This window comes from Sinohyriopsis cumingii, chromosome 10 (genome assembly GCF_028554795.1).
Source record: "Sinohyriopsis cumingii isolate HCF-2022 chromosome 10, ASM2855479v2, whole genome shotgun sequence".
Taxonomy (NCBI): Eukaryota; Metazoa; Mollusca; class Bivalvia; order Unionida; family Unionidae; genus Sinohyriopsis; species Sinohyriopsis cumingii.
Window position 1 is genome coordinate 38166860 of NC_142970.1, and position 18971 is coordinate 38185830.

The 18971-nt window shown below is 35.5% G+C and overlaps 1 protein-coding gene across 1 annotated transcript in view; it reads left to right on the forward strand.

Annotated features, from left to right (window-relative positions):
• The first annotated feature begins 3712 nt into the window (after nt 1-3712).
• Nucleotides 3713-18971, forward strand: part of LOC149789892 (histone-lysine N-methyltransferase PRDM9-like) — a 29593-nt gene continuing 14334 nt past the window's right edge. The window contains exons 1-7 of the mRNA XM_089973142.1: nt 3713-3731; nt 8744-8911; nt 9362-9493; nt 13061-13164; nt 14769-14877; nt 15586-15662; nt 18568-18765. Coding sequence (XP_089829268.1) covers nt 3713-3731; nt 8744-8911; nt 9362-9493; nt 13061-13164; nt 14769-14877; nt 15586-15662; nt 18568-18765 — 807 coding nt within the window. The remainder of the gene's footprint in view (nt 3732-8743; nt 8912-9361; nt 9494-13060; nt 13165-14768; nt 14878-15585; nt 15663-18567; nt 18766-18971) is intronic.

Sequence of the window (18971 nt, forward strand, 5' to 3'; positions counted from 1 at the left end):
AAAAGTCCTTGAATTTTGCAAATATTGGCAAGAAAAACACAGGAATTTTCCTCCACAATTTGTCGCTCGAAACAATTACACAACTGAGTTGTAACTGAACTGATTGTGAGTTAAATTTATTGACTTCTAACCAGAATATTAGGAGGTTGCAGTATGGATCATTTGGGTGCTTGTCATAAATCTTTTTTATATGGAAGGTATGAAAATCAGTCTAGAATTACAAGAGGCCAATGTGGTGGCATTAAAGTATATCTGCTTTGTGGATGGGCTAGCAAACTTAAACATTGTTAAATTGAGTTATACCTGCATGAAATCGATATAAAAATTATTTATTTTTCTCAGAAATTGCGAGTATTAAAATCGTTATGTCTTTAATCTGCTGAAAGATGATAAAACTAATGCAATGATGAAATGTTGGTACTAGCGATTTCGATTGCTAGTCGCACAGTTACACAGAATCTCACAACCATCATTTTCAAATGCTAGCATTGTAGAAAATTTGTTTTAAAATGAAAGTCATATACTGGTTGTAATAAAAAAAGAAAAATGAAAGAACACAAAATTCACTATACTAATTCCAGGATGAACTTCTGGAGATTTGTATCACGTGACTACCATGTTGACATTTACTGTCTTATGTAGGGAGCATACGAAGCAGGGAACCAGATTACTCTGCTTGATGAATCAGACAGACCAAGTTTCTTGTAGTTGTTATCGAAATAATGATGTTGAGAATTATGTTCTTTCTGGTTTTTACAAAAGGTATCAGACTTTGTTGTAATATAATTGGAGATTCTGTAGAACGACATTAAAAGGAGTTTGTTGTTGACATCACATGACTATCAGACTTCCGATGTTGTGTGAGAGTTGTGAAGTCATGTGACTTAACGCAAATGGCGAGTACCAGGTCAGGTTTCATCTATGCTGAGTTTAATCTAGACATAACAGTTCTAATACTTGCCATTTTTTAAAAATAAAGAATTTTCCTATCGATTTCATTCAGGTATAAGTTGATTTAACATAGTTTTAATTTATTTATTTATTAAATTTATTTATAACATAGTTTTAATTTATCCAGCTGATAAGCTATCTTACAGTGGCAGCAGTTTTTTATATATAATTGCTCTGAACCCACACTCCATCCTAAATGTCCAAACATGACAAACGGGGTTGGAATATTCGGAGGAAACGCGGATTAGAACATTTTAAATCTCTGAGCTGAACTATTACACAGTGACTTGTAGCTTGAAGCGTTGGTTTCAGATCTTAAATAGAATGCAGGAGAAATGTGAAATTTTCGTCCCTTTTATTATATATTAAGAAGTGATAAGAGCACATGTATCAATACATGTTTGGGGACTGGTTTATTGAACTACAAGAAGACAAGTTGATTTTACAGAAAACTCAGTCCTTGTTTATACAATATGTCATTTGAAGGTGTTTTGTCAAAATTTGAATCAACCCTTTTGTAAATGTCTTTAAATGATGGAATTGTTTAACCAAATCATCTTTTGGAGTTTATGTTGGTTGAAAAATATTGTTTGAGAATTTATTGGCACACATAAATTCAGGGTTAATTTTTTTCCGTTACAAGATAAGATTTTAATGCTTTACATTTATTGGGGTATTTTTTCATAATGTGATAGGAAATGTTTACTTTGTATGACATGTATATATATTGCTCTAAAATTCTTTAGAATTAAAGGTTTGAAGGAAACCAAAATAATTTTTACACATTATTTTGTTTCCACGTAGCAACATAATGCAGGTAAGTAAAGTTAAGTTAGGATTTGTATTCTGTACATTGAAATGGCTTTAAATGCCAGTTTATAGAAATATATAGATTAGTTTCTTGTGACTCATTTTGGTCTTTTCTGACGTTTGTTTTGGAGAGCGTTAACCTTGAAAAAATTAATTTCATCCTGGAAAAGAAGTGTGGGAACCATGTGTGTCCAGGTGCTGATTAGCACATCATGGAATGCCTCCAGAGTCTGTTCGTTGAAATCTTGTACACCTTTGCTGGGATACCATCCATTCCAGGTGCCCTGTCACAGTTCATTTGTTTAATGGCTGTCCTCAACTCCTGTATTGTCGGCCAAACATCCAGTTGGTCTTGCATTGGCTTTTGGGGTATATGGTCAAGAACAGATTGGCTGACTGATGAGGGCAGGTTATGGGGCTGACTAAAGTGTTCCTTCCGTCTGACCTTAATGCCAGCCTTGTTCTTTATTAGTGTACTGCCATCTGCAGCAAGTAAGGGGCAGAGCCAAACTTTGAAGGGCTGAAGATTCACTTGATGGCATTGTAGAACTCTTTGGAGTTGTTAGTGTCTGCATAGCGTTGCACTTCATCAGCTTTCCTTTCCCACCAATGGTCATGCATCTTGCGGATTTCTCTATGAGCCTCAGCTTGTTTGGATTTCAAGCGGTCTTGTTGGGGGATGGAGTTTGTGTAATTCTGCCAATCCATGAATGCTTTGTTCTTTCTTGCTAGCAGATCTTCAATGGCACCATTGTGCTCGTCGAACCAGTCTTGATGGGTGTCCTTGGGTCCCAGAGTCACCATAGTTGTTTCTCTTATCGTGTCCCTGACCATTTCATGGAGGCATTCCCACATACAGGCTTGTTGGTGGACAGCTTGTTATCTATGCTCTTCTGGAAATTGAGCTGGGTGGAAGGCTGCTGGTGTTTGACAATGTTGAAGGCTGTGCGCACAAGCTTAGGATTCCTTGATTGATGTGGGGCAATACGATGCTTTAGGGTAGTTCTGACAAGTCTCTGGTCTGTTGAGCATTCAGCTCCTCGCAAGGCCTTGGTGATGAGGACATCCTGGGCATCGTGCTGGCGGACTACTGCATAGTCGATTTAGTGCTATTGGTGAGATCTGGGATGCATCCATGAGTTCTTGTGTTTGTTCACCATTGTAAACATTGAGTTTGTGATTAGGAGGTCAAATTCTGCGCATTTGCAGAGTAAGAGAAGGCCATTGTTCATCTTGCCGACCATGCTTGCCATAATCGCAGCTAACATTGAAGTCTCCCAGTAGTATGATCTTGTTGTCAGAACTGCTCAGTCATTTCTGCTGGGCTTGAGAGGGTTGGGGCGTATGTGCTTATGATTGTTGCGTGGCGTTTGTGGCTGATAGGTAGTCGCAGTTTCATTAGCCTCTCATTGATACCAACAGGCAGGTCTGGAAGCTGCTTCAGAAGATTTGATTTCATATCCAGACCAACTCCATGGATCCTGTCCTCATTTGGGGCTTTTCCTTTCCAAAAGAAGGTGCAGCTGCTTGATAGCTCAGTCAGAGAACCCTCCTCTGCAAACCTGATTTCACTCAAGGCTGCAGTGTCGATATTGTAGTGTGAAAGCTCCTTAGCAACTCGGGCTGTTCTCCTATGAGGTCTTGCTACATTCTCTTTGTCCATGAGAGTACGGATGTTCCAAGTTTTTTTTTTCTTTGACAGTTTCGACCACAGATATAGATGATCTTGCCATCTGCAGCAAGCTGGCCAGATTTTGAAGGGCATGCTATTTTTAGGCCACCTTTTCTGGGCCCCTCCTTTTGCAGGGCTCATTCGCCCTGCATGTTGCTGAACTGTTCTGCTGCCCTGGGTACAGAGCAGAGCGACTACTTGTCCATTCGGCGCCTACATGCAGGTCTCTGACTACAACTCCCAGTGGTCATCTCCACCTATTGCATCGCCAGTCACCATATGACTTTGGTAGGTGCAGGTAAGGAACGATGAGTGTGATGATCATGCACAACATAACCTCTGCATGAAGGAGATTAAAGTGAAAAAGCCTTTGCACAGAAACAGGCTCACTCTCTTAGCCTTGGTAATTGGAACTCAGTGGTACAAAGATTTATCATGGCTGGGGACTACTTTGGCTGCATTGGATGGCCATGACCTCGTCAGTGCCTTGTCATGCCCTACGCACTCCACAAAAGTGTTTGCAGATTAACCTGCATGGCTGTTGGATCACTCATTTGATCTCTTTCGCCCAGTCTGTTGAAGCTGGCTTTGCATGCAAGGATAGGCATGCTCCTAAGTCACCGAGGGTTTGAGGTTTTAGCTACCCTCAACCTGGTTTAGCCAGCCAGTCGAAGCCATTGCCCGTGGTGTGGCTGCTGCGCATGCTACAGCTGCTTGGAGCCACAGGTGAGAGCTGGGGACCAAAGGTGGATGAGCTACTCCCCCCTCCCTGAACACTATATATATATATAAACAAGAAACTATTGCTTTGTCAAGATTACAATTTATTTAGCTAAGTAAGAACATTGGTTTTTTGTGGAGAGACAAAAACACATGGTTGTTGTTGTTGTTGTAGGATTTAACACCATTTTTCAGCACACGATAGGCTATACATGGCGGCCAGTATTAATGGTGGAGGAAGAACCCAGGAAAGAACCACCGACCATCAAGAAGCTACTGGCAAGCTTTCTCACATACCCACATTAGCCGAATCCGAGACTCAGACCCATGCAGACAGAGGTGAGATGGCAGTGATCCGTAATGGGGAGCGCTTTAGACCACTCGGCCACTCAGGGCCCTAAAACACATGGTAAAGTGATCACTAAATTAGACAAGAATATGGATGGTAAAGTGATCACTAAAATAGACAAAAATGTAGATGGTAAAGTGATCACTTAATTAAACAAGAACACAGATGGTAAAGTGATTGCTGAAATATACAAAAACAGATGTTAATGTGATCACTAAAACAGACAAGACCACAGATTGTAAAGTGATCACTAGACAAGAACGCAGATGGTAAATTGACAAATGTGCTACCATGAATGAAAGTTTAACAATTGCCAAAATTACTAAAGTGCTTGAGTTTTTATTTTGTATTGTAGATGATTACCCTCTTAAATTGATTGTTATATTTTTAATGGATATTCACATTTCAAAAGGTGTCATGTAGCTTGTTTTGATGATGTAGACAAATCCCAGATAGTTTGGAAGAATTAATAACTGGGTAAAAGTATATTTTATTTTGGAATGCAACATTCTTTTTGGAGAAGACAAAGGAACTGAAATGATGATGTTGATATATTAAGATAGAGTGATTAGCTTTAATGAAAATTAATGGTCAGCTGTATTCACAAACACGGGTGTAACCCAATAACCTTATGACCTTAAACAGGATCATGACTTAATAACCTCATGACCCCCAAACATAATCGTGACCCAGTAACATGATGTCCCCAAATAGAGGCATGAGCCATGTGCTACAGGAATTAAAGAAAATGCAAACTGGATCAACTTTAAATAACCATTCCATGGACATGATTCAAGTGCAGAAGTAGTACAAAGTGACAAATAACAAAGAATTTGATGTTATTATATTCAAAATATGCATTGAACTGGATAATGCTCTTAATAATAATAATAATAATAATAATGATAATCATATTATAAAGTAATTCTTGTAATAGAAGCTATGTGCATGTGTCCTTGAACATACAACCCATCCATTATTACATGTATGATTATTATTATTATTAAATTATTTAATTATAATAGAAATGGTTGGGTATGGCATATCTGTTGAAAAGCAAACATAATAAGAATGAGATTGTTGTTGTTGTACGGTTTCACATCATTTTTCAGCACAAGATAGACTATACATGGCAGCCAGTATAAATTGGGGAGAAAGAACCTAGGAAAATCCCAGAAAGCACCACTTACCCATGGAAAGCTACTGGCAAGCTTTCTCACATAACCTCATTGGCCGAGTCTGAGACTCGAACCCACACAGACAGAGGTGCGATAACAATGGTCCTTAACGGTGAGCGCTTTAGACCACTCGGCTAAGAATGAGATGAGAGTACTATGAATGGAACATTATAATCTCTCTCTCTCTCTCTCTCTCTCTCTCTCTATATATATATATATATATTCATGCTAGCAGGATTACTGGAAATTACCAAATTTTAATTATTATTCTTTCTTCTTCTTCTTCTTCTTCTTATCACTATTATTATTATTATTATTATTATTATTATTATCAGCAGGAGCATTTTGAAAAGTAATTGTACAATAAAATAGCATATGGCTTTAATCATTGAAACATTTCATGGTATTGGTCAGGAAGGGATATGATGTTTTTGAAGGAGGAAAAAAATCCAATATTTTTTAAACAATGTTTTATTCACCTGGCTTTTATTTATGTACAAAACTGTTGGTTTCTTTTAATAATTTTTAAATCTGTGAACGTGAAACAAAAAAATTATGTTAAGAAAATCAACATCCTCTGAAATGGTTTGGCACTTGTGTTAATGTACACCTTGACTATTATGAGATTTATTACAATGTAACAAAGCAAATATTGTCTTATCAAATTTATGTCATATTAAAAACAAAACGAGATTGATATCAATGAGTTCTCCTGTTTGGAGGGAGTCATAAAAACAAATTCCGCGTCAGTGTATTTTTCTGAGTTTTAATCGATGACATACTTCCCGTCACGTGTAATTAAAATATTTCTCGGCGGGAAATTTTATCTTCTGCTCATTGATTCAGTTTGAGTGTGTGCTGCAGGGGAGCTCAACATCATACATGGTAGGTTGATTGTTATCCTCTATTTACGTATATACAAACTTTGAAATTTTATATACCAGAAGGAGAGTAAGATGGCATTTTAATTTTTTTTCTCCATTTTTTATGTGAATTGGATTTTATTTGTTACAACTACTTTCATGCTTTGTGATGGATGCTCTCAGTCGTCGATTGCCTAATAACTTTACTTGGATAGATGTGTGCCCGAACGACTGTTTATTATCCATAAATTGGCTGATTGTCTTGATCAGTTAAAATTGTATCACTTGTTTGGGGGTTAATGCCCATTTTAGGCACACGAGAGGCTACTATATATGGCGGTCGGTATATTTAGTGTGTGTGTGGGGGATGGTAGAGCCCACAGGAAACTACTGGCAAAACTATCTCACATACCCACTGGGCGAGCGTTAAAAGTTTAGGTCGCCCAGTCACCATCCGAACTTGACCAAAAGAGCGCGAAAGCTAAAGAATGAATACATATTACTGCCGTATTTTATAAAGAATAACACGAGTAATTTCACGGTTGGGGATGCAACGGATATTTTTCCTTTAATAGTGTTTTTTCTTTCTTATTTTAGGGATAACAAGCCAAATTTAAAAGTTCATCTCGGGTTGATAAATATGGTATTTTTACGAAGGTCAGAGCATCGGAAATAAATTAGCAAATAAATTATGCTTCTTTTCATGGTTTTTGCTCATAGCAAGTGCAAACAACTTATTTTATTGCCTGTAGAAAAAAAAGAATTCTCCAGAGGTAAGCATTTTATTTGTACAGTGCATACAGTGAAAACAAATCCAGTAAAGGAAAGAATTTTTTGGGTTAATTAATGAAGCGGTCACTAGAGAATATAACGAGACTGTTCTTGAGGCATAATTTCCTTGGAACTGTTTCATGTAAAAAAAAAATTTAAAAATTACCATACTTATATCCATTAATTTTTTAGATTTTTTAAACTGTTATTAAATAACAGATTATTTCAATGAAAAAATTAATTCTGTGCAGCTGTTGTTTATTTTTCCTATCATGATATAAGAAGTGCATGTACTTACGGTTACAAAGTATTGTATTGCCTTTGCCATGATAAAATTAGTTTTAATTTTGACGCAAATAATTTTTTTTCCAGTAAACAAACAGAACAGTTTGCTCCAGGGCCATATGCTATTGTGCTATATTTTATTTTAATTGCATTATGTATTTACATCTTATTTTTGTTGAATATTTTTTTTAATCAGTATTTAATGTCGATCAAAGGTTTGATCCAGGATCAGAAAACAAATGTTTCAAGTCGCAGGAAGAATTGTGCATGAACCAAGGATATGCACAAAGTTAGGTCAGTCTAGCTTGGAGACACACGACACGAGCCTCAAAAAGTAATTGTTATTCTGCGTCTTGATCTGGACTTGGCAAAAAAAATTTATCGGATACCCAGTTTTCCATTTTATTACCCCGTTTATTATCAACAGACAGGTACCTGTCGGCATCTTTAGGTATGACTTGGACGGGGATCAAACCTGACCTTCTGCATCCAAGGTGGGCAATCCAACTACTAGGAACCAAGAATGGTACCAGTAATTGGGGAACTTTTTCCATTTAATAAAGGTTGATACTACATGGCTGCAGTATATCATATTTGGAATATTTATGTTGACACCAAAATACCTGACTTTATACATACATGTAAATGGAATTGGCCATTTCATTATTTGGGGGATAGGGGTAGATTGGGATATAAACAAAAATTTGAGCCTCCAGATGATTTTAAAATATGATTTATAGAAAAAGCAACATATTATATCCATCATATTAAGTTGAAGGAAAACTATATAAAATAATACCTGGGCTCCACCCCAAGATTAAATTATCAGCTTTGGGTTCTAAATGATTGCCACAGCATCTGATATTTAGTGATATTATATATAATAAATGAAGTAAATAAAAAGATGTAGAAGCTCATCGTGATAAGGCTATCCTATTTCATTGAGAAGGTTCTCAGCTTGATATGGATTGAAACGGAAAGAGAAAAGTACATAAACGCGAGGTATTTTTGAAGAACTGCCAAGATCTTGTGAAGGACGTGCATGTTGCACAAAATACACTTGGCAGCATTTTACATGATTTAAACTTGACACTAGTGCACATGCCTACATTCTTACTATTTTGATTAGTAATTTTTCTTTCAGTACCATCAATAATGTCCTTCGGATCAAAAATAGACTTCAGCAAGTTTGAGACCCAACAGGTGGACATCACACCTTACTTCAGCAAAGCTGAACTGGAACAGCTGTCTGATTATGAGAAGAAGAGATATGAAAACATAAAGCGCAACTATGACATGATGATTGCGTTTGGTAACTACATACTGTTAAAACAAATTGCATGATTTTAGTAAAATAATTTATATCCCTTATTTACCATATATATATATATATATTGGGACACGATAAAATATTTTTTTCTGTCCCAGAATGTATGGTCATATGTCCCAAAACATGAGAAACGAAATAAAAATAAACAAAGTGCTTATTTATTGATGTTTATTTATTCATTTATTTATTATAAAAAAGAAAGAAGCTAACATTTTATTATTATCATTCTTTTTTCTTTTTTTTACATGAGCATTAAAGAATATATCCACAAAATCCATATATGTAGCCTAGGCTTCCATACTGCAGCATGCATTGCTTATGTCCGATAACACTTACCACGTTATTCATTCACATGAACATTGGGAAATGAATTGTGATAATCGATTTGTTTAAGTTTGATGCATCCATTGATACAAGGATGTGGTTTTGCAGGTTTACCAGCTGTGAAGCCAGAGTTCATGATGGGACCCCGGTCCAGAGCCAGAAAAAGACCCAAGTCTCCTTCAAGCTCAGATGATACTGATGAAGACTGGACTCCAACTATGCATCAGACAAAATTAAAAGGTGAGAATTTAGTGAAGGATTGCATCTGCTATTGTTCAACTGAGGTCTGCCTGTGAACTGTTGAGCAGTGTAGTGTATGATACATTCAACAGCAATTTTAACCATTTTACATTTTTGGTACACATCTATTATATGTGGAAAAATTTAAGAGTACATTCCGATTGTTATAGCTGTGTAATTATTTTTCACGGAAGAATTTTTTTTTGTGCTTTAAAATCTGGATAGAACTCGTTCATCGTTGTGTCAGTGAGGCCTCGTTTATCCACCATAGCTGCCATTTCCCATACTCTAAAATTACGTTTTTCGTTTGCATCTACATCACTAAGTCGTCTGAATTTAATAATTTATAAAAACTAATTGCTGCCTACATCAATATCAGAGCCTTTACCTAAGATATTGAATCTTTCATATTTGTGATTCTTATCATGAAAACTTCATAAGTACTGAATGAAATCCGCGAACGCCATTTTGAAGAGTGGAGATTACGACCCAGTTACTTTAAATAGCAGATAGTGACCACGTGATCTGACGTAATTGTCATTTGCAGAAATGAATGTAGTATATAATAGGGGGTTTTCCTCAATGGTGGCGCTATGTAAAACAAACTCAAAATGGCTGATGTTTACAGCAGGCGTCAAAAGGTGCTTCAGTGCAAATGGAGTAGAGGCGTCCAAAGACACTTGCATGAGGTAAAGGGTTAAAATAGATCCCATTATCTACACACACACACACACACACACACACCGTAAAATTAATGCACCAAGGGAAGTATAAGGGAAAATTATGAAGGCATGCATACCTTTAATCTGATAGGATTGTTCCTAACCATAATTTAATGTCCTGATTACTCCATGGATTTTTTAAATTTGATATAATATTGAAGAGTCCCTCAAGTGATCTTTTACAATTGCACAGGGTTGCTATGCTTGGATTGTTAAACTTGCAACCCCACTTCTCATAAACCCATACATGTCTAAACTATGGATTGTCCAAAATTAATAGTGTACTCTTTGTATCAGGTAAATGTTTCTTGGTCAAGAGAGAAAGAACAAGTTTCACAATATACTTGATTAATAGTCCTGAGGTCAAAACTATAAATGACTTGTCTTCCATTCTTTATTAACATCTTTTACTATACAGAAAATGTATAGTATAGGCAGATTTTGTGAGCATATGCTTCCAGTCACATGAATATTTTATAAAGGCAGCATTTTTGTTAACCATTGATTGACTCAATTGGCCTATTTTCTCAGACCAGAAACTTGTGACCATGCTACCATGGAGCAAGCCGGGTGTGATTCACCTAGATGTTCCTTGCATATAATGAAATAAATTGAGCAGTCCTCTTATTTATTACTGGAATTACTGCAAATCATTGTAGAAGTAGCTGCAATAATTTATAAATGTAAATTGGATTGTAAAGCCTTCCAAAATGGTTTCTTTGGCCAAACAAATGGAGTGTTGGAGTTCTGGAAGAACTGCACTAACATTGTTTTAACATCTAATGGGTGGTTTTATTCAGGGGATTGCAAATTTTGATCGGAAGTCACAGGTTATGTGGGTGGGGGTTTGTTATTAATATTCTGCAAGGTGTTGGCTTAGATAAAACTCAACATAAAATGATCTGGAATCTAGGAACCAAAAGTGGTCCACAGATTTTACTGATGTGTCACAAATTTCAGATCAGTATCTTGTGATCATTTATATTCAATCAGATTGCATTAGACTCATTTTGCATTTGTTACTATAGGATTAAATGATCATGGTTGGGTATTTATCAATGTGTAAATTTTTACCAATCACTCACAAAGTAAATAAAGTCTGAAGGAAACGAAATTACCTTCAATTCTTCCAATAATTCCTTCTGTAATCCCAAAGCTTGGCAACCTTGCAGACACCAAATCTCCAACTTTGTAATCTTCGAGTGCCTTTCTTCTCGGCTGAACAATATTTAGGAGGTTACAAACATTTCAAATAATAGGATTATCATATACATAACACAAACAAGTTATGGCAATTGATGAATCCTTTCCTTTATAATGCAAGTTTTCACAGACCAGTTTGCTTTTAACTGACCACTTTCAGATTTATTATTATTTCGTGTATTCTTCCCAAATCATTTTGAAAGGGATTAAACTTCCATGTAACTGTGCTATTATCAGCCGTCATACGAAAAATGATAATTGTAAATAGTGCTAGGCCAATCATCCATGCAATTATTCTAAGTATAACCTCGTAAAATGTACATAATTGATGGACAAGAATAGATGACATTCTGGTCAACCTCCTTTTCTGTGGTATTTTGAAATTAAATGTAGAAGAGGCAGAATGCAAAGCATGAAGACAGTTTATAAGGCTTGTAAGTTTCATTTCTTTTCTCAAACAATTTAGTCCAGCTGGATCTTGTGCTACAAAAGTGTATAGCCCTATAAGGATTATAAAAGATAATAAAAAAAATGAAAACAACAAGTAAAGATATTTATCTGTTTTAAACATACATTTTTCTCTGAGCACAGAAATTGTGGTATTGATGGATTTGAAACCCTAATCAAACATTATGGAACAAATGAGAATCTGTCTTAGTAAAGCAGATTCAAGAAAGTAAAACTTTGGAAAAGGTTATGTTAGTGAAAAATTTATTTATGATCAATTGTGATAATAAAAAAAACACAAATGTCAAAAATTTTGGATCAAGAAGTATCCAAACGGTAACACCTGTCAGCTGCGGGAAATTTTACATAACACTCATAAAGAACCATTTTTCGCCCAGGTAATGTTCAAGTGGACTTAGCTAGCTTTGTATATGCATTTTCAGACAGCAGACTGAAATGTGCCATTCTCTGAACCAGTTCAGTAACTATTGTCAAGATTTCACGAAAATTGATCCCAGTTCAAGTAGTACTGCAAATGAAGATGAATATAATAATATCCCGGATTTCAAAGGATTTTACTCCGCAAAGGCTTTTTTTGCCATCTATTGCAAATATTTCAAATTCAGGCATGGAGAAATCAAGAACTGCTACAATGAAATTGACGACGAGTTCCCATTTCATTGGGCAGTTAAAAGATGAGTCCGCGGGTTATATTTGCCAATTGAATAATTTGTAAATATTCTTGACAGAAGTGTTTCCCCTGGGATAACATTACAGTAGTGTAGGTATGGTTGTATATAACATTTGTAATATATTAACCTATGTTTAGTTGATAGATGTGGCCTTATCTTGCTAAATGTCCACAACCAACGAATCCTTACAGGATGTGGGGGCCCAGGAGACTACTTCAGAGGCAATTAGTCTTTAAGCTTCTATGGAATACTGGACCCTTGATCCATGATAGAGCTGATGCTGCAGTTCACTTGTAGGGCTGCATCAACCAGGAAGGCTGGAGGAATGTCATTACCTGATAAAATGCATGTCAACTTTCAAGTTGCATAAGCCAGTCGATGTTAGACATACGAGCCTCTTGTTTTCATATAGGTCAATTTGTTATTTTTGTTGTGGTGGGCCACCATAAACAATTCATCTATTTTGAAACAAGATACAATGTTCAGTTATTTTTCCTTTTTAGCAAAAAAGATGTCGAAGTTTAGTATCCCATCCAAAGGAACCAATATCTTGCAAGCAAAAATGAGTTTGAGCACAGAAGGAAAGAAGAATAGTGGATCGCTTGAGGTAGCATTATTACAGATAAAATATATTTCACGGGGCAGTTTTTATTTAAATATGGAGAATTGAGGATGGTGGAAATGTCAATGAAGATAATATAACATTAATTGGAAGAATCGCCAAGGATAACCAGCAGGAGTCGATAGGTGGCTATATTTTGCCATACATTTGTACAAGAATCTCAACATGCAATTTCATAAGTTTTTAAAAATTTAATTTTCAACAACAATTTGTGGAAGTTGATTAGTTTTCTTGTTTATGAATGTTCTATTAACAGTCAATCTTATCATTGTGTATTTTTTGTATACATCCCCAACAAATGAAAACGATGCAGCATTCTAAATTGCATCTGAATGTGTTTACATTCTCAGGATTCAAAGTATACTGGAACTTCTCTCATTAGGTCTGTTCACCCAGATATATCAAATTATTCTACAAATATGTCAGGGTACTCCATAAACTTGCGGTGTGCTATGGTAGTTTCAACATTTTGTGAAGAACTTGGCAACATTCCCCCACTTCCACTGCCAGTAGTAGCTATGACTGATGGGGTTTGGCAGGATGCACCTTGATGGACATATTGGAAGGCTCTCAAGCCTCTCGCTCAGTGTGCCCAATTTTGCTGTGGCTTGTTAATAATTTGAGTGGCAGGGTCATTGCCAAATTGCAAATCCATAATCTCCTGCTGGTCAGAAATGAACGGATATGTACACATCCCAAATGCTTTTCCAAAATCTGTATGGCATTCAGTTGTTTCGACACTGCAAAAAGTTTTGATTAATCCCCCAGAATTTCCTTACAAAAATTACCATTCTTGACTAATAAAGACAACAGCTTTTAAGTTTAAAAAATTTATCAAATATGGCCACTGCTACCTCGGGCTTCTCCAAAACAGAATTAGACAGAAATGATCTGGCATGAAAATTAAAATTTGTACTTGTAATGCCAATCAGTAATTAAATATGGCTGCCATTGCTAAGTATCGAAAATTCTTATTTAAGTAGCAAATGTCATGAAAATCTTGAATGGGTACATTTTTATTGCATTCTAATATATATAAATTAAAAGTATACTTTTCCAGTACAGTTAACTGAATATCTTGAATGGGTACATTTTTATTGCATTCTGATATATGTATATTAAAAGTATACTTTTCCAGTACAACTAACTAGCTTTGGTGACCTTAAGTTTTATGCCAATGTTAATGTAGAGTAGCATTATTTAGAATGACTGCATTACATTTCCTTGATTAAGGTTATATTTACTGTATGTGACATCATATTGTAAGCTGATCTACCATTACTGTAGAAGGGTATTATATATAAATTTCATATTTGTTCTGTATATGGTCAGATTTAGCAATAAGCAAAAAAGAAATTTAAAAAAGGAGATTATCCAGCTGAAGTTACAGTTTGACTTGAGTATGGTAAATATATGCAAGTCTAGACAAACTACATGTGGAATGCACTTTTTATGCACACTAGATCACGTTTTATTTTAATAAACTTGTAGCACTTTACCAACTTGGTTTAACTTCATGAAACTCTTTGGACTTGAATCTTTTTGTCTGCATTGTTTTACAACCTCAAGTCTAATTAATTTGTTTTCAGACAACAAAGAATAAAAAGTCAACAGAGGTCAAACATCAGTACCCACTCAGAGAAAATCGCGCTACAAATTTTATGGCTTTGGAACCACCAGATGATGACCAGTTCCTTTGTATGTATTACATTTTGAAGAACAATGCCTTATTTTGGTGTGTATAATGTGCACTGCATGATATATTGTGCACACCCTAATTTTGACCTAGATTGCGTTATTAAAAAAAGGAAATATTCTTAATTCTATGTATAATATTACACGTGTGTTATGACATTTTAAATCTGGAAAATTTACTCTATTTTTGTAGAGAGACAATAGTCGTCCATTTTGGATAATGCACTGATTACCATCTGTTGCACAAGATTTGAATTATTACAATAAAACGGTGCTTAAATGTTTCTTTGGTCTCTCGTCAGTATGTGGCACCTAATTGTGACCAATAATTTTGTAAAGATATAGAGAAAATATGAAAAACCACTGGCAGTATTGAAAGTGTATCTTTACGATTTTTGCCCGTAAAATAGGGGTGTTCAAAGGTTAGCAGGGTTCCCGTGAAATCAGGAAAAGACACTTCAGAGGTTAATGGATCATAGTAGGAACCTTGATAGGGTTGAGACCTCTTTGGATGTCTCATCCCCTTCATCAGTACTTGATTAGCCCTTGTGTCAGTGGTCTGGTTGAGCATAGCAGATGATTCGCTGGTCTCACAGTAATAAAGGAAGGATACTGGCTTCAATTTAAAGGCAGGGACCACCATGTTCTTCTGATAAAAAGTGTATTTGTGTCGTATCGTATAAAATAAAAGTTGTTAAATGCATTCTGCAGATTGTGAGGAGTGCAACAAGGAGTATGAAGGGAATTGTCCTGACCATGGTCCCCTAATTGTTGTGGAGGATAACAAGGTAAATATCTTGACGTTTAAAGTACAACTATGTGAAATCAGTGGAAATTCACGTACAAGTTTTTATCCTAAGGTTTAGATATGGGTAAAATAAAATGTACAACTCTACATGGATCATTATGATACTGAGATTCCAATCATTCCAGTTTTCACAGAATCCTTCCAATTTTGAATGTCAAATGTGTAATTTGACATTAAAAATAGGAATGATTCTGTGTAAATTGGAAACGGCGTATATTATGATCAGTTATATCAGCATCCAGTTGTATAGTTTTATGCAGGTAAACTGCAACTTGAACATCAGTATAGCTGAAAAGCTTTGATGTCTGAATGCAGTTCAGTTGTGAAAGCATAGGTGTTTTTTTCTTTCTTCAGATTCTGATCTTTATCTTTTGTAATTATGTTTTGATCTCCTTACATCCAGTTCGTATTTTATTTCTGTACTTGTATTCACCAACATCTACTATTGCCAAATTTTGCTGATGGTTTTTACTTTGAATAAGAAAGAAACCTAATAATATTTGATTCAAATGTCAATTTCACTGACTGGAAGAAGAAAATGGTTTCCCGACAATTGCTCTAATTATTTCACAACTTTTGTTACGATTTGTGGATCACATACACGTGATAAAATATAACCTTTAGATTTATGGAGTCAAGGTCACTGGCTGAAGAAAAAAGAATGTTTGCTGGATAAATAGCAAATCAAGAGGTTATTAAATAATTTGTTGCTTCAAAAAGTGGCTATAAGTTCTGTACAAAATTTTTTATTCACTATGTACCTTACCCTGGGGGTAAGAAAGCAGCTCTTTGATTTGGGTTTTAAAAGGTCAAATGTTAAGGTCTCTGTGACGACAGATGTTAAATGGTTTCTACAAAAGAGCTTTTGTTTTGAATCACATTTCATGAGGGTATAATGAAGTAGGTTGATTCTGAGACAGGGTTCTTACAGTCTTTGAAGGTATTTGACAGTTTGCGGAAAATAAGGTAGAATTTTTCAAGGCCGTGAAAGTTTGGGAAAATCAAGCAGTTTACCCTGAGGTCTTCAGAGTCTTTGAAAATTGATATAAACTCAACCATTTTAATTTCTATCCATAATCACAAACAAAATTGTTCACGGTTAGATTCAAATGTAGTTTAGTTTTCCTGGTTTCTTAATTATAGTTTGAATTTCACCATTAAATAATATTGTAGTATTTTGCATTCATTGTTTTCTCATATAACATAACTTGTATACTAAATGTTAGCAAAAATAGGTCTTGGAAATCTGTGGTCTTTGAATGTTTGGGAATTCTGTATGACCCCTGTGAGATCAAAGGCTCAAAGAAAGTGCTTGTTGGTGTCAAAGTTTTGTTTTAGACCAAGTCCTTTGGTCAGACTTTGTGGATTTGACTGACTTGCATATATAGAAACCTATAGGTTTTTGGGTGGGTGGAGTCTTACGGTCCAACATCATCATGACAACTAATGCAAAAATATCACAGCACATTAACTTTAGTACAAGACTGCATAATTTACCAAATTTCAGGGTCTTTGAGTCCTGTTGGTCATTAATCTACAGTCAACCATTTTTTTCTTTGTGCTTATATAAAAGATTATAAAACATTGGGAGGGCATATCAAGTGCCAATCCTGGTACTCCTGTTTGAAAGCTGGATTCCAGTTTTGCTTTAATTGACGTTGGAATCTTGGATCATGATAAATCAGTGACATTCTCTTTGCAATACTGTAATCCCACACATAATCATCGTTATAGAATGGAAAGAACTCCTTGAGCTTTCAGTTGTAACAGGGTTAGATTAATTTTTTTTAATTGCATACCCAGAATTATTTTTTTTATTGATAATCAATATACAATCCATAAGGTGCGTGATGCTAGACAAAGAATTTTTCCACCACAGCCTATTTCAGCACAACGATAATTATCCAGATAACTTCTTTGTCCTGCATATATGCCAACACTTAAAATGTTGCCTAAAGTATTGCGAAAATTACCCTTACAATCCATACTTGCAGCAGAAAACCAAAGCTACAGAAAAATGATCAATGCTGAAAAATCGGGAAAATATCATCCACGTTTGGTTTGGATCTGGGTTTCATATTTGAATTAGTGTAATTAGTTAGGGAACCAGACTAACTTCGCAACAGCACCTCAAACACTTTAAGCTGCACCTATTTGTTCATGCAAAGCATAAACATGATCAAACTTGATTTTAGATTTTTTTTTAAGTGGCATCCAGCAAGGGTTTAAAATGAAAGGGAAAATAAGCCTCTAGAAAAATGTTAATAATCAGCACTGAAGAATAAAAAGGAATATTCAGATAAAAGCTGGAAGGGACAAGATTACATTTATTGAACTTCACATGCCAGTTTGAGTAAGATAAGAATTACTTAACGTTGAGAGATAGCAACAAGCCATTGAGTTGATACGGTTTGGAACTTGAGTTTGTGCAACTGTACTGGTGTAAACTTTTCGGTTGAATATAATTTTTATTTTTGCTGCATGTTTCGAATACCGAACTTATAAATACGTTTTTGAGCTTTACAGTAGCACTTTATGGTTTTATTTTTACACCTTACTGAAAACTGGTCAAACTTGTAGGTGAAAAAATCAACTGCCTTTCTGAGACAGACTCCTCAGGTTGGCAGGTCTGGTCCGGTTGTAACGGGAGGGGGGGGTTGTTGTGACGACCAAGTTTTAATATTGTAAAAATGATCAAGAAATCGAGCATGATCCTTATATATAAAAAAATTAATATTTAAACTAGCACAATATTAGAGACTAGATCAAATAGTCGGTTCCAAACATGTAAAATATTTACAACAAATTTAATGTACAATATATTTGTAAGTACTTGGTGCTAAAAAATATTGCAAGTACAATCATGTGGAACAGTTTATCTACAGGTTCCTGACACTTGTAAGAAGGATCGAGATCGAGCCACACTACCAACAGGCTTAACTATTAAGGACTCTGGTATCCCAAATGCTGGCCTGGGGGTTTGGGCTGATGTGCAGTTCTCTAACAGGACCAGGTTTGGTCCATATGTTGGTGTCATCACCAAAGATGTTGACAAGGTGCATGCAACAGGATATGCCTGGCAGGTAAAACTTGAGATGTATTGCAATGTAATTGAAATATCCATCAATGTCTACCCATGATATATGGCAGGTAAAACTTAAGTTGTATTGCAGTGTAATTGAAATATCCATCAATGTCTACCCATGATGTATGGCAGGTAAAACTTACGTTGTATTACAGTGTAATCGAAATATCCATCAATGTCCACCCATGATATATTTTAAATTGT